Source organism: Castanea sativa, chromosome 6, assembly GCF_040712315.1.
Source record: "Castanea sativa cultivar Marrone di Chiusa Pesio chromosome 6, ASM4071231v1".
NCBI lineage: Eukaryota > Viridiplantae > Streptophyta > Magnoliopsida > Fagales > Fagaceae > Castanea > Castanea sativa.
Window position 1 is genome coordinate 30,298,685 of NC_134018.1, and position 16,704 is coordinate 30,315,388.

Sequence of the window (16,704 nt, forward strand, 5' to 3'; positions counted from 1 at the left end):
TACATTAGGAATTTTTAGATTTATCGTTAGATCTTGATTTGGAGGTGCCCCATGACCCCATCCCTAGTTCTTGTCTTCTATCCTCAAAGCTACATACTTTGGCATGATAAAAAAGATGTGGCTGATATTTTATAAGGTGACATTGTCAGATATTGGACAAGATCCACTGTAAATTTCTTGCAGGCAAAGCAAAGCAAAGAAGAAATAGACACGTTCAAGTGTTTGCTATTTATTTGCAACAAGATAACGCTATTATACAATTAACTTTTTGATCCGCAAAGTGTTCCCCTTGTACATATGTTGCTTTGCTTAATTGTCTTGTAGTGTCAATCAATCTTCCCAAGGTGATTCCTTTTTTCTTCTCGTTTTTGAAACCTTCCCGAGATGATTCCAGTTATGATTATTTATTCTCTTTTTAGATTATCATCATTAGCTGCTCCACTACACAAGTTGAATTCTTATGTGGATTCCAAGTTGCAATGTGATTAAAAAAAATTCGATTGTGGACTATATCGTCATCTTGTCGAGGAATGACCTTAAAGAACTCTTTCATTGTTCCTTTTTACCATTCCGTCCTGTTTTTATTGCTATGACAAACTTCCATTCCTGTATACACTATACACCCTTAAGATTAAAAAAGAAATATATTATTGTCAATATGTTAGACAAAAGAGTTACACTTTGTTATGGTCTTCAATTAAAGAAATACTTACGCTAAACTAAAGTCATAAAGAATTGGACATATTGGTTCTCTTTGTCGTAGAGAAACTCTATTTTATTTTTTGGTGGCTCCTGCTTCAATTGGTATGAAACTATGAATTGTGAGTGCTGCAGGCCCTTCTTTGAATAATGGATCAGTTTTAGAAACAGATCTTACCCAATTAATCATAAAAGGAGGCCCCGATTAATTTAAGGCAGAGCATGGCTTATCATGGTCTTCAATGACCTCTTCACCATATATGTTTACAATTTCACAAACACTAGCTACGTCAAGTCTTTTTCGTTTTATATGACTTGATCATTCTCATTCGGTCTTAAAAGAACTCTAATTTTTTTTTTTTTTGGTGTGGAAAGTAGGCCTCAATAGTTTTTAATTAAAAAGCAAAGTATCTTTCTATCTAACTTGTAATTGGATGCATAGAGAGAAAAAGGGAAAAAAAAAATGTTTATACTTATTTGGTATGTTAAAGAAAGAGAAAGAGAGAGTAATAAATAAGTTATATAAAGAACACAATAGTAATTTTGGAAAAAAGACAAGTAATGCATTTATTCCTCCATTTTCCATCGAACTGTGTTACCAAACACTCTACATCATATGTTTGCAATTTCTCCTTTCTCCTTTATTGACAAACAAATCTAATTATGTTTCATATTTAATTGCAATTATGTCTCACATTCCACCACTCAATTCTCTTGAGTAAGTTCCAATTATTTTAATTGGTAAAATTTTTGATAATTGAATAAGAAATTTAGAATTTAATTTTCACCTAATCGATTGATGTTTTAGTGATGATAAAAAAATTATTACCAAAAATGGACGACATAACTTGAAATTATTTCAAAAAATAAAAAAATTGAAATACAAAACACCTAACACTGACTTCCCTAGGAAAGTGAACTTCAATTTAGTTTGTTTCCGAAGCTAATCATCAATTTTTTTTTAAAGTTTTCGTTGTGATCCATCCATCACCACATGAGAGAGAGAGAGAGAGAGAGAGAGAGAGAGTAACAAACAATAAAGCATCATTCTCATTAAATAATATTAGAAGGTGGTAATTTCAGTTGCTTGTCTACAAATAACAAATTGAGAACCTCTCAAGTAATTGGCTATTTAAAGCGCTCATCAGTTCACATGTATAAATTATATAATATCTACTTAAAGCGTGTCGTATTGTCACGCTTCCCCAACAGACAACACACTTTCTTATTCTATTAAATTAAAAATAAGGGATTTTTTTTTTTTAGCTGAATAAAAATGTGGGATTAAGCTGTTGCAATTGGACCCACATTAACATTAGATTCTATGGCTTTCATGGCTTCAAATCTGGGCTCCTTGGCCTGGAACTTGAGGCCAGCATACAACTTCATGTAGTCTTCAAACACAAATTTTGGGTACAAATTGTTGTTCTCGTCTGCCTCTTTCTCCACCAGTGTTGGTGCTGGATATATAACAGCATCACCCCCAGGGTTGTAGAATGAAGCTATTGACATTCTGTTTCCATCTGTTTGTGCTATCACTCTGTGCATCACACTCTTGTACTTCCCATTGGTGATGACCTATATTTATATACATATATGGCATCATACATAGTCGTTAGATATCTCCAAAATTTTGTCGATCGATGATGATATTAATTATTAACACAAATTGATTCATATATAGATTAGAGTATACCTCAATTTGGTCACCAAGGTTAATAACAATGGAGTGGCGCATAGGGGGCACGTCTATCCACTGATCATCTTTGAGTAGCTGGAGACCACTGACCTTGTCATCCTGGAAGAGTAGGATGATCCCACCAGCATCTGTGTGGGCTCGGAGACCCTTTATAAGGTCTGGCTTTGGACACGGAGGGTAATTGCTAACCTTGGTGCCAAAATTTGGACCCTTTGATCCATGGAATGCCTTTTTCAGGTAACCTTTCTCTAGTCCAAGATTCTCACATAACAGGTCTAGGAGTTCCTCTGCTAATTTTTCCAACCTTAATGCAAATTCCTTCATCACCTTCCTGTTGTTATCGACATGTAAATTAATATTATGAGATAGAGAGCCTTTTAAAGTTTGTTTTAAAAGTACTTCTAGTATCATTTGAAATATTCTGAAGGAAATAATAAAATCAATCATATAGTAGCATAAATAGTTGAGAGTACAAAATATAGCTAGCTAGCTAGTACTTATATAATGAGACCATTATCTCAACAGTATGTTTATGGAACAAATGACACAGATTAAAATTTTGGTACTAAAAATAATAAATGAAGCCATTATATAAATATATGTGTTTGTGCTACAGTAAGTAAGTATGGTTGATAATAAATATGGTTGATGTACAAAAAGCATGGTCTGGTTTGTTAAATGAATTACCTGTGTTCATCCTGGAGATCTGGGATCTCAGATATATTGGAGTGAGGAAGATGGCGCAAAAAGAAGGTGCTCTCCCAATCCAAGTCATTGACCTCAGTCTGAACACCCTCTAGACCTTTGGCTGCCACAAGTTCCTTGAACCTTTGCTCCATGCACTTCCGGTAGTGCTCCTTTGTCAATCTCTCCACGGTGTCCATGAGTTCATGGGATATGCCATGATTTATTAACTACAATTTTGAGACAAAGAAACACACGTACAAAATGGTTAGACCCATATATGGAAACTTTGTGAACAACATAAATAATGGTACAACTTAGGTTCAAGATATGGTATCTACCTCAAAGAAGCCCCAGTTTTCACAGGCATCTTTGATTATCTCCATGGTTGCTCCTCTCTCTTCACCATTTAGTTTCTCCAAGTTGATCACTGGGAAGTTCTCCATCTCTCTCTCTCTCTCTCTCTCTCTCTCTGTGAAGGAAGCAAAGTAGCAAAGAAGCAAAGCTAAGCTGTGTTTGGAATTGGATGGTGTAGTGCCAGTTGGGTGGTCTGCTATTTATAGAGGTTAAAGCCTAACGAGGGACAGGAACAACTGTGAAGTGGAGGGCTGGTTTGTTTCTGTTTTGATATTAAAAAGGTAACTAAAATAATAATATAATAAAATGGTTTTTTTTTTTTTTACAAATTAAAAAAAAAAGAGTTGAAGACAGATATTTAGTGGAAATTAGAGAGCTTTGGCTAATTGAACCCGTCTCTACTCTCTGGTCCCTATTCTCTCCTATGCTGTGGGGTTGGACCCAACTTGGTGGCTGACTCCTTAATTTGTAAATTTGACCAATGACTCGCAAAAGAATGAAGGATGACCACAAGAACTTTCAATTGTTTATTGAAATTGTTATGCCTGATTGTTGAGAGTGATATTTGGGAAGGTACCCAGCTCTTGCACCTCTAGAAAAAGCTATGCATTGTAGATTGTAGCTCCTCCGCGTCAAAAATTACTGGGCGTTGTACAGTGACCTTTATACATCCCCATGTGCCTTTGTACAATGACCTTTTTCACACTTTTGTCTTTATTTCAAAAAATTAGAGGTCCAGAGGTCCAGAACCAGACCATAAGTATCTCCCTGATTTCCCATACTACTAAATTGTACATGCCTGTTAAGTTTTGATTAAAGTTTCCTGTGCGCTTTTATATATAAGCCACCTTACAACCTTACCCAAAAATATATAATAATAATAATAATAATAATATAAAAAAAGCCACCTTACAGTTAATTTTGGGTGTGAGTTTGATCTTTATATGATACTAGATGGATTTGATTGGTCTATTTTAAGGCTCACTGATCAAGCCAATAAAAGTTTTTATCTTTAATTTGCATGTTTGGTTTCGGCAAAGTCTAGTTTAGTCCATAATGTAGGAATAGGACTATAAATCCCATGTTTACATTGGAAATGGAAAACCTTCAACTTCGATGCAAATTTTAGTTGGTATTCTCCATAGGACTGTTATCTATAGGCTATAGGTGTTGCCACAGAGATACAAATTATAGTTGTTCTGTCAATTGATTAGCCAAAATATACGTGTGTGTGACATTATTATGGGTTTATTTGGCATGAGGATGGGCGGCTTCCACGCATTTTGCATTTGAATTGTGTTTCTTAATTCTTCTAAAACCTAATCTTATACCAGAATTATCATTTTTTTAGTCACTTCAATTAAGCTAAAGGGTCAAACTCGTGTGCTTTTATTTTTTTTCTTTTTATTTTTAAGTTTTAATAATTCTAGATCTAGTTGATTGGACACATTATTGTCGGTCGTTGTTTAAGTTGCAACTATGATATCACGAAGTACTTTTTTTTGAGAAATACTTGGTTAAGCTAAATTGATTTCAAGAACTTTGTGGTGGTTGGCCTTGTTAATTGCGACGAAGTTTGCAATCAATCCGCCTTTGTATAATTGTATATAACTCCTCAGTTGTACTTGATCTGTTCTTTCTTGCTTTTCTTTCACAGAAACAGAATTGTGTCCTATATAAGTGCTCTTTGATAATAATCCCTCATTTTTTATTAATGCAAAGGTTAAGATATGGATATTCCTGAAATTTCTTTACTTTATATTAGAATTTAGAGGTGATATGAGTCATATGACTTTTAGTAAGAATTTTATTTGTTATATATATATATATATATATATATATATATATATATTTAAAATAAAGAGTAATATAGAAAATATAACTTCTTGCTTTAAAAAGTTTTATTTATTTTGTGACTTTTTTTTTTGAAGATATTTGGGACTTAGAAAAAAACATATTACCTTTTTTTATTTATATAAAAAACTTGTAACTTTATTAAGAATAAGATAAATTCATTACATTATGAGCAATAACTAATTCAATCAGTGGAGGATTTTCCTCTGTCCACGTCACATTTTACTTTCATTTTGGGCAGATCATATTTTTTACCAAAAAAAGTTTAAGAATTGTTTATTCATTTTTCCTATTTTTACCGGTCATATATGATGTACAATATGTTATTTGCTAGAAAATTAAATGATTAAACTTTGGTATTCATGTTCGAATTGCTAGGATCAAATATCAGGGTACGCATGAGTGCTGTTTATGGGGCGGGGGGGGGGGGGGGGGTGGGTGGGTTTAATGACAAGTTTATGAATACTGTTATAGACACTATTTTTCACAATATATAGTTTGTCAATTTTTATTGGTTTTTATTTGAACTCACAATTAACCTAGTTTTTTTTCCCCTACCAATAACAATTTGTCATATCCATAGTTATAAATATTTTTGTGACTTTAGACTTATTGCAAGGAGATAAGTACTCACATTAATTAAACCATTTAGTTCGTTGGCTATTATGATCAAATGGTTTGGGAAACGGTTTCTTATTATATCTTTTATTTTTATTTTTACAAGATTTCTTATTATAATTTGGTTAGTTACTTTGGTTTTTAAACATAGAATATGGAAATTTACTTGGTTACATTTGAGTTTCTATTGTGTTGAAGAAAAGTTTATTTCTTAGAGTAGAGGGAAAATATTTTTTCTTATTAAATAAGCGGTTGGTTTTCCTTATTAAAAAAAAAGTAATGTATCTCTTATCATCAAATGATAGAAATTGAAATTGAAAAAAAAATGATAGAAATTGAAGCCTCATAAATAAATAGTGCTACAAAAGATTTTATTGATAGGATTTTCTTTACAAAGTTTCTTTTTTAAAGCGCATAAATCAAAGAGGATTTACTAGACTTGGATTAATGTTGCAAAGCAAGAAAAATACACTTGGCTTTACATTAGGGAGGGTTTCAAGGTGCTATAACCACGTATAGTTGTTGTTTCCAAAGTGAGTGAAATCTAAGGTGAGTTCACATCCATTCTTAGATAAGAGATATTATTATATTTGGTATGGATCTCAAGTTAGGCATAAACTTTAGAAAATATTGTAATTAAATTTCTAATAGTGAATATATTTGCAATTTGTCTCATGATTTTTCATTTTCACGTAAATCGTTTATATTATTGTGAATGATTGGTATATTGGCTTAGTCATTTTAGTGATAATATTTTGTTAGATTTTGTTTGAAATTATTAGTTTTTTTTTATTTAATTTTTATAAAAGAAAGATAGTTAGTCGAAATTGTAAATCAATTTTCTTAATTTACATGAGACTAGATTGTAACCCAAAAAGAGAATTTGGGGGTGCTTTGGTTTAGGATTAGAATCCATAAAAACGTTAAGAAAAAAAAAAAAAAAAAAAAAAAATATATATATATATATATATATATATATATATATATATATATATATTTGGGTGGAAGTCCCATCAAAGCCAACTCCAAAAATGCCAAAAAAATTAGGTTTTTTCTAGAGGGTGTTTGCTCAATGTGCTATATTTTACTAAAAATGTTTGCAGAAAAACATATAAAGCATTAAAAATACCTAATTTTACTCTCTCTCTCTCATTACTTTTAGTCCTCGTTTGAGAGGAGAGAATGGAAATGAATGGAAAGGAATGAAAAGAATAATTTTAGAATATTCTTCCCTTCCCTTGTTTGGGAGTTTTAATGGAGTGAATGGAAAGTTCATTCCCTTATTTGGGAGTTTAAGTAGGAGGGAATAGAATGGGTAGGAGAGAACACTCATTCCTCTCTATTCCCTTAAAATCTCAAATTTTCATTTCTTCCAAAATTGGGAGGAATGAGAGGGAATAGAATTAGATTTAATGATTTTTTTACTAAAACTCCCAAAATACCCCTACATATTCAACCCTTTATTTTAAAATAGGGATCTAATAGTAATATTGTCATAAAATGATTTCATTCTATTCCCTCCATGTTGCTCCCAAACAAAATTACTTACATTCCATTCATTTTTCATTTATTTCCATTCCTTTATTTTAAAACATCCAATCAAGGTTACTTAATTCCATTCCATTCTATTCTTTTTTCCATTCCTTTCCCTTACTTAAATACATTACATTCCTTTCCATTCCTTTATGAACTCTCAAACGGAGCCTTAGTAGCTTTAAACATATATGGAAATTAATTGTTTGGGTAGAATCCAAAGAAAGTTGATAACTTTGGTCTATGGCACCATTATTATTTTTTGTAAAAATTGTATACATTATTTCTCTGCATAATCTAATATTATATAAAATAGTAGCACGTAACATCTCTCACATGAGAAGATCTACTCCATGTAAGAGAGATATTGTATGTAAACCGACATACATAATACCACCTCCCCTCATGTAGAAATGGGCCCAACGTTTGTGTGAAAGAAATATTATACACAATTGCTATTACCTCCTATGGCTATGATACGGACTACAAAGAAAGGAAGTGTGAATAATGCCCCTACATCATTGTCAAAAAGAAGAGGAACAAAGGAAAAGAAAAGTATTTGTTTATTTAAATTTCTTATTTGGTGGAAAAATCTTTGCAACCCAACAAAAGCGAGACATAAAAGGCAACGGTTGAGAAAATTCCAGCTAAAGGTTTACTATAGGGGTGGCAATTCGTGTTCGCGTGTCGGGTTCGTGTCGTGTCAAGTCATGAGTATTCGACTACATAGGTCAACACTAACCCGACCTGTTTATTAAACGGGTCAAGATTTCTCAACCCTAACACGACCCATTTATTAAACGGGTCAAGATTTCTCAACCCTAACACGACCCATTTATTAAACGGGTCAGTCATGTCGACCTGTTTATCAGATTTTATCAAAATGAAAAATAAAAATTAATGAAAAAACAAACAAATAAATATTTTTAATATAAAATTTAGAACTAACGAGTAACTGCATTACAAATAATCATTCAAAGTTAAAGCATATCCCAATATCACAAATAATCAATCACAATATGTCAAAGAAAATAAATCACAACAACTAATAAGTTTATATACCTAGAGTTTGAAGGGTATATTGGTAAAATATCATTTAATTAAACGGGTCAGACGGGTCAAACAGGTTCTATGTGTTCAACCCTAACCCAACCCATTTATTAAACGGGTTAGTCGTGTCAACCCGAATATGACACGAACCTGTTAAGTCTCAACCCATAACCTGCTAATTTCGTGTCGTGTCGTGTCGGGTTCGCGGGTCGTGTCAAATTTTGCCACCCCTAGTTTACTATTCCCCTAAAATATTATTCATATTCATTCCCTTTCCTTTTTGGATCAATTGATTGTGACCTTAGCCTAAAATTTAATTTAGAAAAAATCATAATCATTCATACGCTCCTAATAATAATAATAATAAAAAGGAGGAAGCTGAAATTGGAATGGGCCACTTAACCTTTTAGTTGGTGATACTCTAGCTTCAAAATTGACATTCACATTGAACATAACCTCTCCTCCTCCTCCTCCTCGGCATGAGTGTTTAATTTCCATTAGACCTTAGTGGGAGACAGTTTGATCTTTTTAAGAATCATCCTTACTCGCATCACAATCCATTCCACTATTATATGATAGCAATTCTATCCATTATCATTAAAAAATATATATATATTTTTTTATAATTTTTATTGGAAAATGAAAGCATATCAACATGCAAGATCAGTGAATGAAAATATAGACAAACCAATTTTTTTTTTTCATTTATCTAATAAATTATTTTTTGGAGGGCAAACAACTTTTAGTTAGGTTAGGTAAGTATTGCGCACTGCCTTGTATAATTGCTAGTACGTTCCCATTAGTTTTTTGATTTAAATGTGGCTCGTACATTAATTCTTTGAGAGTTTGATTGCAGGATATATCCACCGCAAAAAACAGATCACATTGCGCATGGAATGTAGGTCCCCTGATGTTAAAGGTGGGCATATATGTACAAGCACAGCCTTTATGAAATTAGATTTTTTTTTGGAATGGTCATAATATATGCCCAAGCTCAACCATTCATAGAATTAGATTTTTTTGGGGGGGGGGGGGGGGGGGGGGGGGGGGGGGCGGGGATATTTATTGACCATACATGTTTTTTAAAAGAACTTGTTGATTGGAATTTTATTTATTTATTTATTATTATTGTTACTATTATTTTTTAATCCAAACCGATAGAATGGTCATATGTCAAAACTGTACAACTTGTCCTTCGCGATAATATTTTACAAAATATACCATTTAATAATAAATATTTTAAACATCGTAATTGCATTGTGTCACTTAATGTATAATGTTACGTATTTATAACCTTTATTATAATAACTAGTTGCTAACCCGTACAATGCACAAAATAGTTAAATAAAAATAAAAAGTATTTATTTTGCTTAAAGGTCTATGACTTGACTTAAAAAAATGTATAACTTGAAAATGAATGAAAATAAGTAATTTTTTGTTCAATATAATGGATTAGAAAAAATCTTTTTCTTTTATATCATTGGTTCCACATAACATATTTCGACGTGTGCTATTCTATGGTGATGACTTCACATAATACTCAATTGAAATTAAATTTACTATTCGCCATCAATCTAATCTATATTATCTTGATAGTAGATCTATAAATTGCATTCTCAAATTCTCCATCATTTAGAAGGTAACTGAAGTAATGATTGTATGTAATGTATAAATTTTATTATTTTACAATATAAAATTATTTAAATAATTAAAATAAAATCTAATGTTTAGGAAATTTTTTGAAATAGAATTTTATATTTCTTAAAACTTATTTAATAGTTTCTATTTTATGTAAAAGTGAACCATCACAATTAATGAGAATTTAACTTTTTTTTTGCAGAGAGAAGATCTACTCCTTATAAGTGAGAAAGTGGGAGGAGTTCTCTTCGATGTGGGATACAAGGTGTCAAGCCAAACAAGGTTACAAGGCAAAAAAGCCCTTGGCCCGAGAGGTGAAAATCCTGAGTACCCACAGCTACTATATCACTTTTCTCCCCAGATTTTCCTCCCAATTTGGGAGGAAAAAAAAAAGTGGGTTCGATGAGAAAACTTTCTCCCGGGTTCTCTCTCCTTCCTATTTTCCTTCCCCAACCGAACAGTGGAAAACTGTATTTTTCACCATATTTTCCATCCTCCTTATTTTCACCCAAAACGAACACACCCTTAATGAAGGGAATGAAAAGTTCATTCTTTTGTTTAGGAGTTTAAGTGGAAGAGAATATAATGGGTAGGAGGGAACACTCGTTTCTCTCTATTTTCTTAAAATCTCAAATTTTCATTCCTCTCAAAATTAGGAAGAATTGGAGGGAATCGAATTAGATTTAATAAATTTTTTTTACTAAAACTCCTAAAATACACATATACATTCAACTATTTATTTTAAAATATTGGTCTAATAGTAATATTGTCATAAAATGATTTCATTCATTTTCCTTTATGTTACTCCCAAATAAGGCTACTTACATTTCATTCATTTGCATTCTTTTACATTTCTTTATTTTAAAACATCCAAATAAGATTACTTAATTCCATCTAATTTATTTCTTTTCCATTCTTTTCCTTACTTAAATACATTCTATTCCATTCCATTCTTTTCCCTTATAAACTCTCAAATGAAGCCTAAAACTTGCAATTCTTTTATAAGGCCTATATGAATTTATTTTCCAATAGGTTGCCCGTGAGTTATGTCTCTGCGATACTTATCCCTATTGTTCTTCATGATCCAACGATGACGTCCTAGCGAATATATTTGTGAGTGTTAGCTGTATGTTACGTAATACTCGCTAAGTTTTTTGTCACTGAAATTGCTATTGTCTCATACACTAGTCACCAGACTAGGATAAGTCAAGGCTCTAATACCAACTGATGTAGGATGCAGAAGCGTCAAGAAACAGAACACACCTACTTTTAGAAAATAAGAAACAAAACACATTTTCTTCTGAAAATAACCTTGAATCCACAAAGGGTTTTTGAATTCATAAGAAGAAAGGAGTCTGGAATTCACTAGAAAATAGGGATAGAAAAAGTTTGAATTTTATTGATTTCAATAATATTGAAAAACGTTTATAGACATAGGATTCTATTTAAGGACTTTGTAAAACTTGACAAACAATAAAATATATTCTAAAATAAGTCCTAACTAAAACCTAACCATAATAGGAACCAAATTTGACCTAAAAAACATTAAAATCACCTTTAAAAAGTAAATAAATACCCTAAACCTAACATAAAAATCTCAAAATTAATAAATTACAAAATTAAATAGTAGATGTAAGGATGTCTCTAAAGACAAATTACATATAATGTTCTTGAATCTATAGAGTTTTTCTTTTTCCTTCTTTTTCTCGATCCCCCTCCCATGGAGGATCTTCTATCTTATATAGACATTTTCAAATGATCCTAACCTTCCACCTGTTCATCGCGTAGATCATCACCCATCTTCTAATCTTATCTAGCATCTTCTTTCAGTTTACTGAGAGATGCGGCCCCCAAAGCAACCCTGTTCATAGGTCTTCTCCACATAAATGCGGTCAAAAAACACTGTTTAAAGGTCTTCTCCACATAAATGTGGCCATAAGGTTTGGTGGGATGCATTAAATGTGGTGGTAGTATCTAGCTTTTCGATCCCATCATTGCCATCTCCTTTTCCAAAGTCCTTTCTGCATAGTAAAGCCTCCCCTGCTAGCGCATTGATGACGTGATCATAAAATCCAACGATGTGGCCTCCTCGGCCCAACAACTGTCCTTCTCGACCAGGCGTGACACGTGGTGTGATCACCTTACTCGGAATTCTCATATCCCACGGTAGATTATGTCTTACATTAGAAACACTTTTTTTTTTTGTGGAACCTGAGGTAACAATTGGTTGAAAGAGAAGAAGTGATCATTTGTTTATTCTTAATTGAGGTAGTGTTTGTATTCTTACTCCCTTCCAAATCTCGGTAATCAGAAGGTAGTCCCTTAAAATAAGTAAAAATATTTCTTGGTATCCTTACAAAAAGGGCAAACATAATCGATGATAATCTTCCCACGAGTTAGAACTTCTTTTGTTACCATGTTATCATGGTCGGCTAGTCATAGAAAGGTGAGGACTCATGGGAATTTATTAATTTTCTAAAACCACTTCCAACTATGTTATTTTAGGTATAAGCAATCCAAGTAAAGGACAATTCATTGGGCCAAGTCTGTTTCACATTGTTCATTTTGAGAGTAAGAAAATACAAACGATCCTCCTGATTGGGGTAGAAGAGTTTTGGCACAACTCTAAGAGTCTGTTTTCTTGGAGGAGCGGAACAATGAGACAATAGAGAATAAATATGAGATAAAAAAAAAGTAAGAGAATAGAAGAAATTTAGTTTTTTCTCATATGTGTTTAGTTGGGAGGGTAGAAAAGTGAAGAGATAGAAAACTTATTTGTTTTGTTGTTGTTGTTTTTTTTTTTTTTTTTTTTTTTGAGGGGGAAATGTAGAAGCTTTATTAATGTAATCCTATAAAATCGATTTGTAAAACAGTATGTAATTGTGGTGGAACATTCTCCATCCATACTAAAAAATCTAGAATGCCTATGGCATATCTAGCCAGACTATAAGCAACATGGTTACCATCTCTCTTAATGTGAGAGTAAAGTAATTGTTCAAAATTTTGAGACAAGACCTTAACATCTTCAACCAACAGACCAATAGGAGAAAAGGAACAAACATCCTCCTTCAAAACTTTTATCAGCTGCAATGAATCACCCTCCAGCACTGCTCTTTTGATAGCAATCTCCAAAGCTAAAGATAGTGTTGCTACTGTTGCCATTGTTTCGATCTCACCTCGAGAATATGTTGTTGATAATTTCTTTTTGTTGATAACAAAAATGAGAGGATAGAAACTAAATTTTGTATAAATTTACAATTATGTCTTATTAAATAAAATAAAAGGTAACATAATTTTTTACTAGAAAATTGTGTACGAACACTTCAAAGTTTTTTTAAGAGCACAAGCCAAAGGATGTAAAACATATGAGCAAAAAAAAAAAAAAAAAAAAAAAAGAATGAATGAGAAGTATAGAAAACAACAAAAAAAAAAAAAACCTAAAGAAGAAGACCAAAAAAAAAAACACCAAAACATATGGTATAACATAAAAAGAAAAATAAAAGTGCTCAATGAAGAAAGTAAGAGGTTGTTTGGTTAATCGAAAAAAAGTGCAATATTATGTATTTATTTTTAGTTCTCTATGAGACCCATCACTTAAAAACTAGTTGAGTTTTAGCATTTAGGCTCTGTTTGTATTGGGCATCTGTGTTCATCATGTCTGCATTTTTAGCCTTTTTTTTTTTTTTTTTAAGTCTAGCATCTCTTGCACTGTTCATGGGATATGAACAGTGCAAACATGCATTTGAACAGTGATTTCATTAATGAACAGTAACCGAAATATTTTTTTTTTATTGTTTTCAGTTTTCAGCAAAATAAACGTTATTTAAATGCACACTTATACTCAGTTTTCATTTTCAATATCCTAAATGTTGGATTTAAATACAAAAAATGAAAACAACTTTTCAACGTTTTTGTTTTTATGAATACGAATACTGTAAGTGCACAATTGCGCCTGGACCCAAAAACACGCGTGGGCTCAGGCCCAATGAGCCTTAAACAATGAAATTTGTAGAGTGTAGGCTCGCAATCTAGTTTAGTGATATTTGAAGCTTGATGAATAGGCTAGAATGTTGCAGTATTTGCAAACAACGAACGAATAAGGCAAATGAACCTCCTCGGACGTAAGCCGATGACGATTTATGTATTATTTCTCTTTTTTCTTTCAAAGGTTACAGTTCTTAGTATTTGTCTTGCCACCACCTTTTTCTTTACTCTCTTCATTCCTTAAATACTTCTTCTTCTTCCCTCCTTATCCATGTGTAACGCAAATCACCCCATTAGACAACTGTCCCATCCACCACCCTCTAGAAGTCTTCAAATGATAGCAAGAAGGCTGACTTCTACTATTCAGGGGTCATTTCCCCATTAATGCGGCCAGGGAGGTCGGTGCAAGGTCTTTAATGTGGAGGTAGCAGCCTTTTTCTAAGATATTTCTTTCACTCCGTGGTGTCTAAAGGGTATTTAGATCCCCCTCTTAACCAACAGTTCGTCCAGAACACTGCCTTGATCTTTTTGACGAATTCCAGGGTCTTCGCGGGTCTTTCCGAGGAGAGATTCGTCCTCGGATGAATCCTCTGACTCTCGACCTATGGGCCGACCTGCAGCTCTAGAGGCTTTTAGTTTAAAACGAACTAGCACCCATCAATAAAGTCCAAGACCCAAATGCTTACTTAGGTCCTTTTATTCCCCACAAATACAGTAACATATTCATAAATATTGTGAAAACACAAAATTACTTTTTTTTAGTGATGTCATGTGTGTAAGTGAGAAAAGTTACTTTTTTTTTTTTTTTTGTTAAGTAGAAAACAATGACCAAACTCAAGTATAATGTATTCTATACCCAAATTATGTATCCAATACAACTTACCAAACACTACCAAATGTGAAAATGAGTGTTTTTTTTTTTTTTTAATTCAAATTCAAGATTTGAATATAGAATAAATAAAATGAAAAGTGGATACACCACTTTTTGAAACCAAACAAACCCTAACAAATCCATGTGCATTTTGCACATGAGTTTTTTGGTTCTTTATTTCTATTGGTTTTCCTCTTCAGTTTTCTTCCCAATTTGGGGAGAAACCATTTTGGTTGGTTAGGGGAGAAAATACCTTGGCCCCACTAATTTTCCTTCCACAAATCCACCCAACTAAACACGTCACTAAATTTCTCTCCATTTTTTTTCATCCTCTCCCTAAAATCCACCTAACCAAATAAACCTCCTGATGCGAACCTCAATCGACACGCTTTGAGACCCAACAAAAATATTGGAATATTTAACCCAGGAAAGCTAAAATTCACATTTATGATAGAAACCCTGACCCAACATTTATAATCGAAACGCGAACCAAAAGTATAAGTTGACCTTGACCCAATGATTATAAAGAATCACGAACCAAAGGTATAAAGTTTGAACGTCACAAGGAAGAATCCCTGATAAGTTCACAGTTCTTGAAGAACCAAAAGAAGAACAAAGCCTCACATTTTCTAATTTTTATTCCATCATATAATGAAAAATGTTTACAGACTTTAGGACCTATTTAAGGGCTCCATAAGACTTGACAGACAAGAAAATATATTCTAAAATAACTCCTAATTGATTCCTAACCCTATCAGGAATCTAATTTGACCTAAAAGCATTAAATACACCTAAAAACAAGGAAATAAATAAAAAAAAGTAATAAATAATAAAACCCTAAATAAAAGTTGATTTGGTCTAAAATTAACAAATCCAAAATAGGAAAAAATCTCCATAACTGATGTAGAGTTGAAAAGTCAATAAGCCATTAATTCACGCCATAAATCACTCCTGTTTAAGCCAGATCAGCCCTAAATAGCTTGAATTAAATTTATTACGCTTTCATCTTCCTTTGGGCCAAGCTTGAAATGTCCTGCGTTAGAATCAGCCAAAATCCCTTGAATCAGCCTATTAAGTGCTTCTTTGATTTTCTTGGATCTTGCTCTTGTAATAGGCCCAACTGGAACATGCAATGGATCCTTGAATACTTGTTGATTCTCATCACCTCCTCATTTTCTCTAAAAAAAATTTCCATCCTTCCTAAAATTCACCTAACCAAACATACTCTAAATGTTCTTCATAAGGGTTAGTGTTTGAAGCCTCCAATTTGAGTGATTAATATAACATATAAGGATACCACTTAATCCAAAAAACCTAAACCTAATGGGTATGAGCTCAATTATATTATATTAACCACTCATTCTTCTCATTATTATTTAATATAGAATTTAACTCACATGTGTATGCCTAATAGGTAGGGGGACAAAAGGAAAAACTCCCGCAAGCACCAAACAAATCTTAATTAAATATAAATAATTTTTTAAAAATGTATACCTACGAATATATGAAGCTAAAGTAGTTAGGCTTATCACAACTTAATTCCTAATTAAAAATATTTTTTTATTTGAAAATCTAAGGTAATTTAACCAATTAAATAGAGTTATATTCTTATTAGTGATTTTGTACGTTTTTAGTATTTAAATAATTGTTGATTGAAGATAATTTAAAAAATATATATATATATATATATTTTTTGTTAATAATAGAACTATTGGTC

General features: G+C 32.3%; 1 protein-coding gene across 1 annotated transcript; it reads right to left on the reverse strand.

Annotated features, from left to right (window-relative positions):
• Positions 1-1,726: 1,726 nt before the first annotated feature.
• Positions 1,727-3,686, reverse strand: LOC142639202 (1-aminocyclopropane-1-carboxylate oxidase 1). Its single transcript, XM_075813326.1, has 4 exons — positions 3,424-3,686; positions 3,086-3,312; positions 2,396-2,729; positions 1,727-2,277 (listed from the first exon to the last, which is right to left on the reverse strand). The coding sequence occupies exons 1-4, from the start codon at positions 3,526-3,528 to the stop codon at positions 1,984-1,986; spliced, it is 960 nt and encodes a 319-aa protein (XP_075669441.1). The 5' UTR covers positions 3,529-3,686; the 3' UTR covers positions 1,727-1,983.
• Between the last annotated feature and the right edge of the window lie 13,018 nt (positions 3,687-16,704).

What these genes read in the sequence shown, in the direction of transcription:
- LOC142639202 (XM_075813326.1), bottom strand. Translation starts at nt 3,528, where the DNA reads ATGGAGAACTTCCCAGTGATCAACTTGGAGAAACTAAATGGTGAAGAG. An exon ending in AAAACTGGGGCTTCTTTGAG is followed by an intron (nt 3,313 to 3,423) that starts GTAGATACCATA and finishes TCAAAATTGTAG; the next exon opens with TTAATAAATCATGGCATATC. An exon ending in ACCTTGGTGACCAAATTGAG is followed by an intron (nt 2,278 to 2,395) that starts GTATACTCTAAT and finishes ATATAAATATAG; the next exon opens with GTCATCACCAATGGGAAGTA.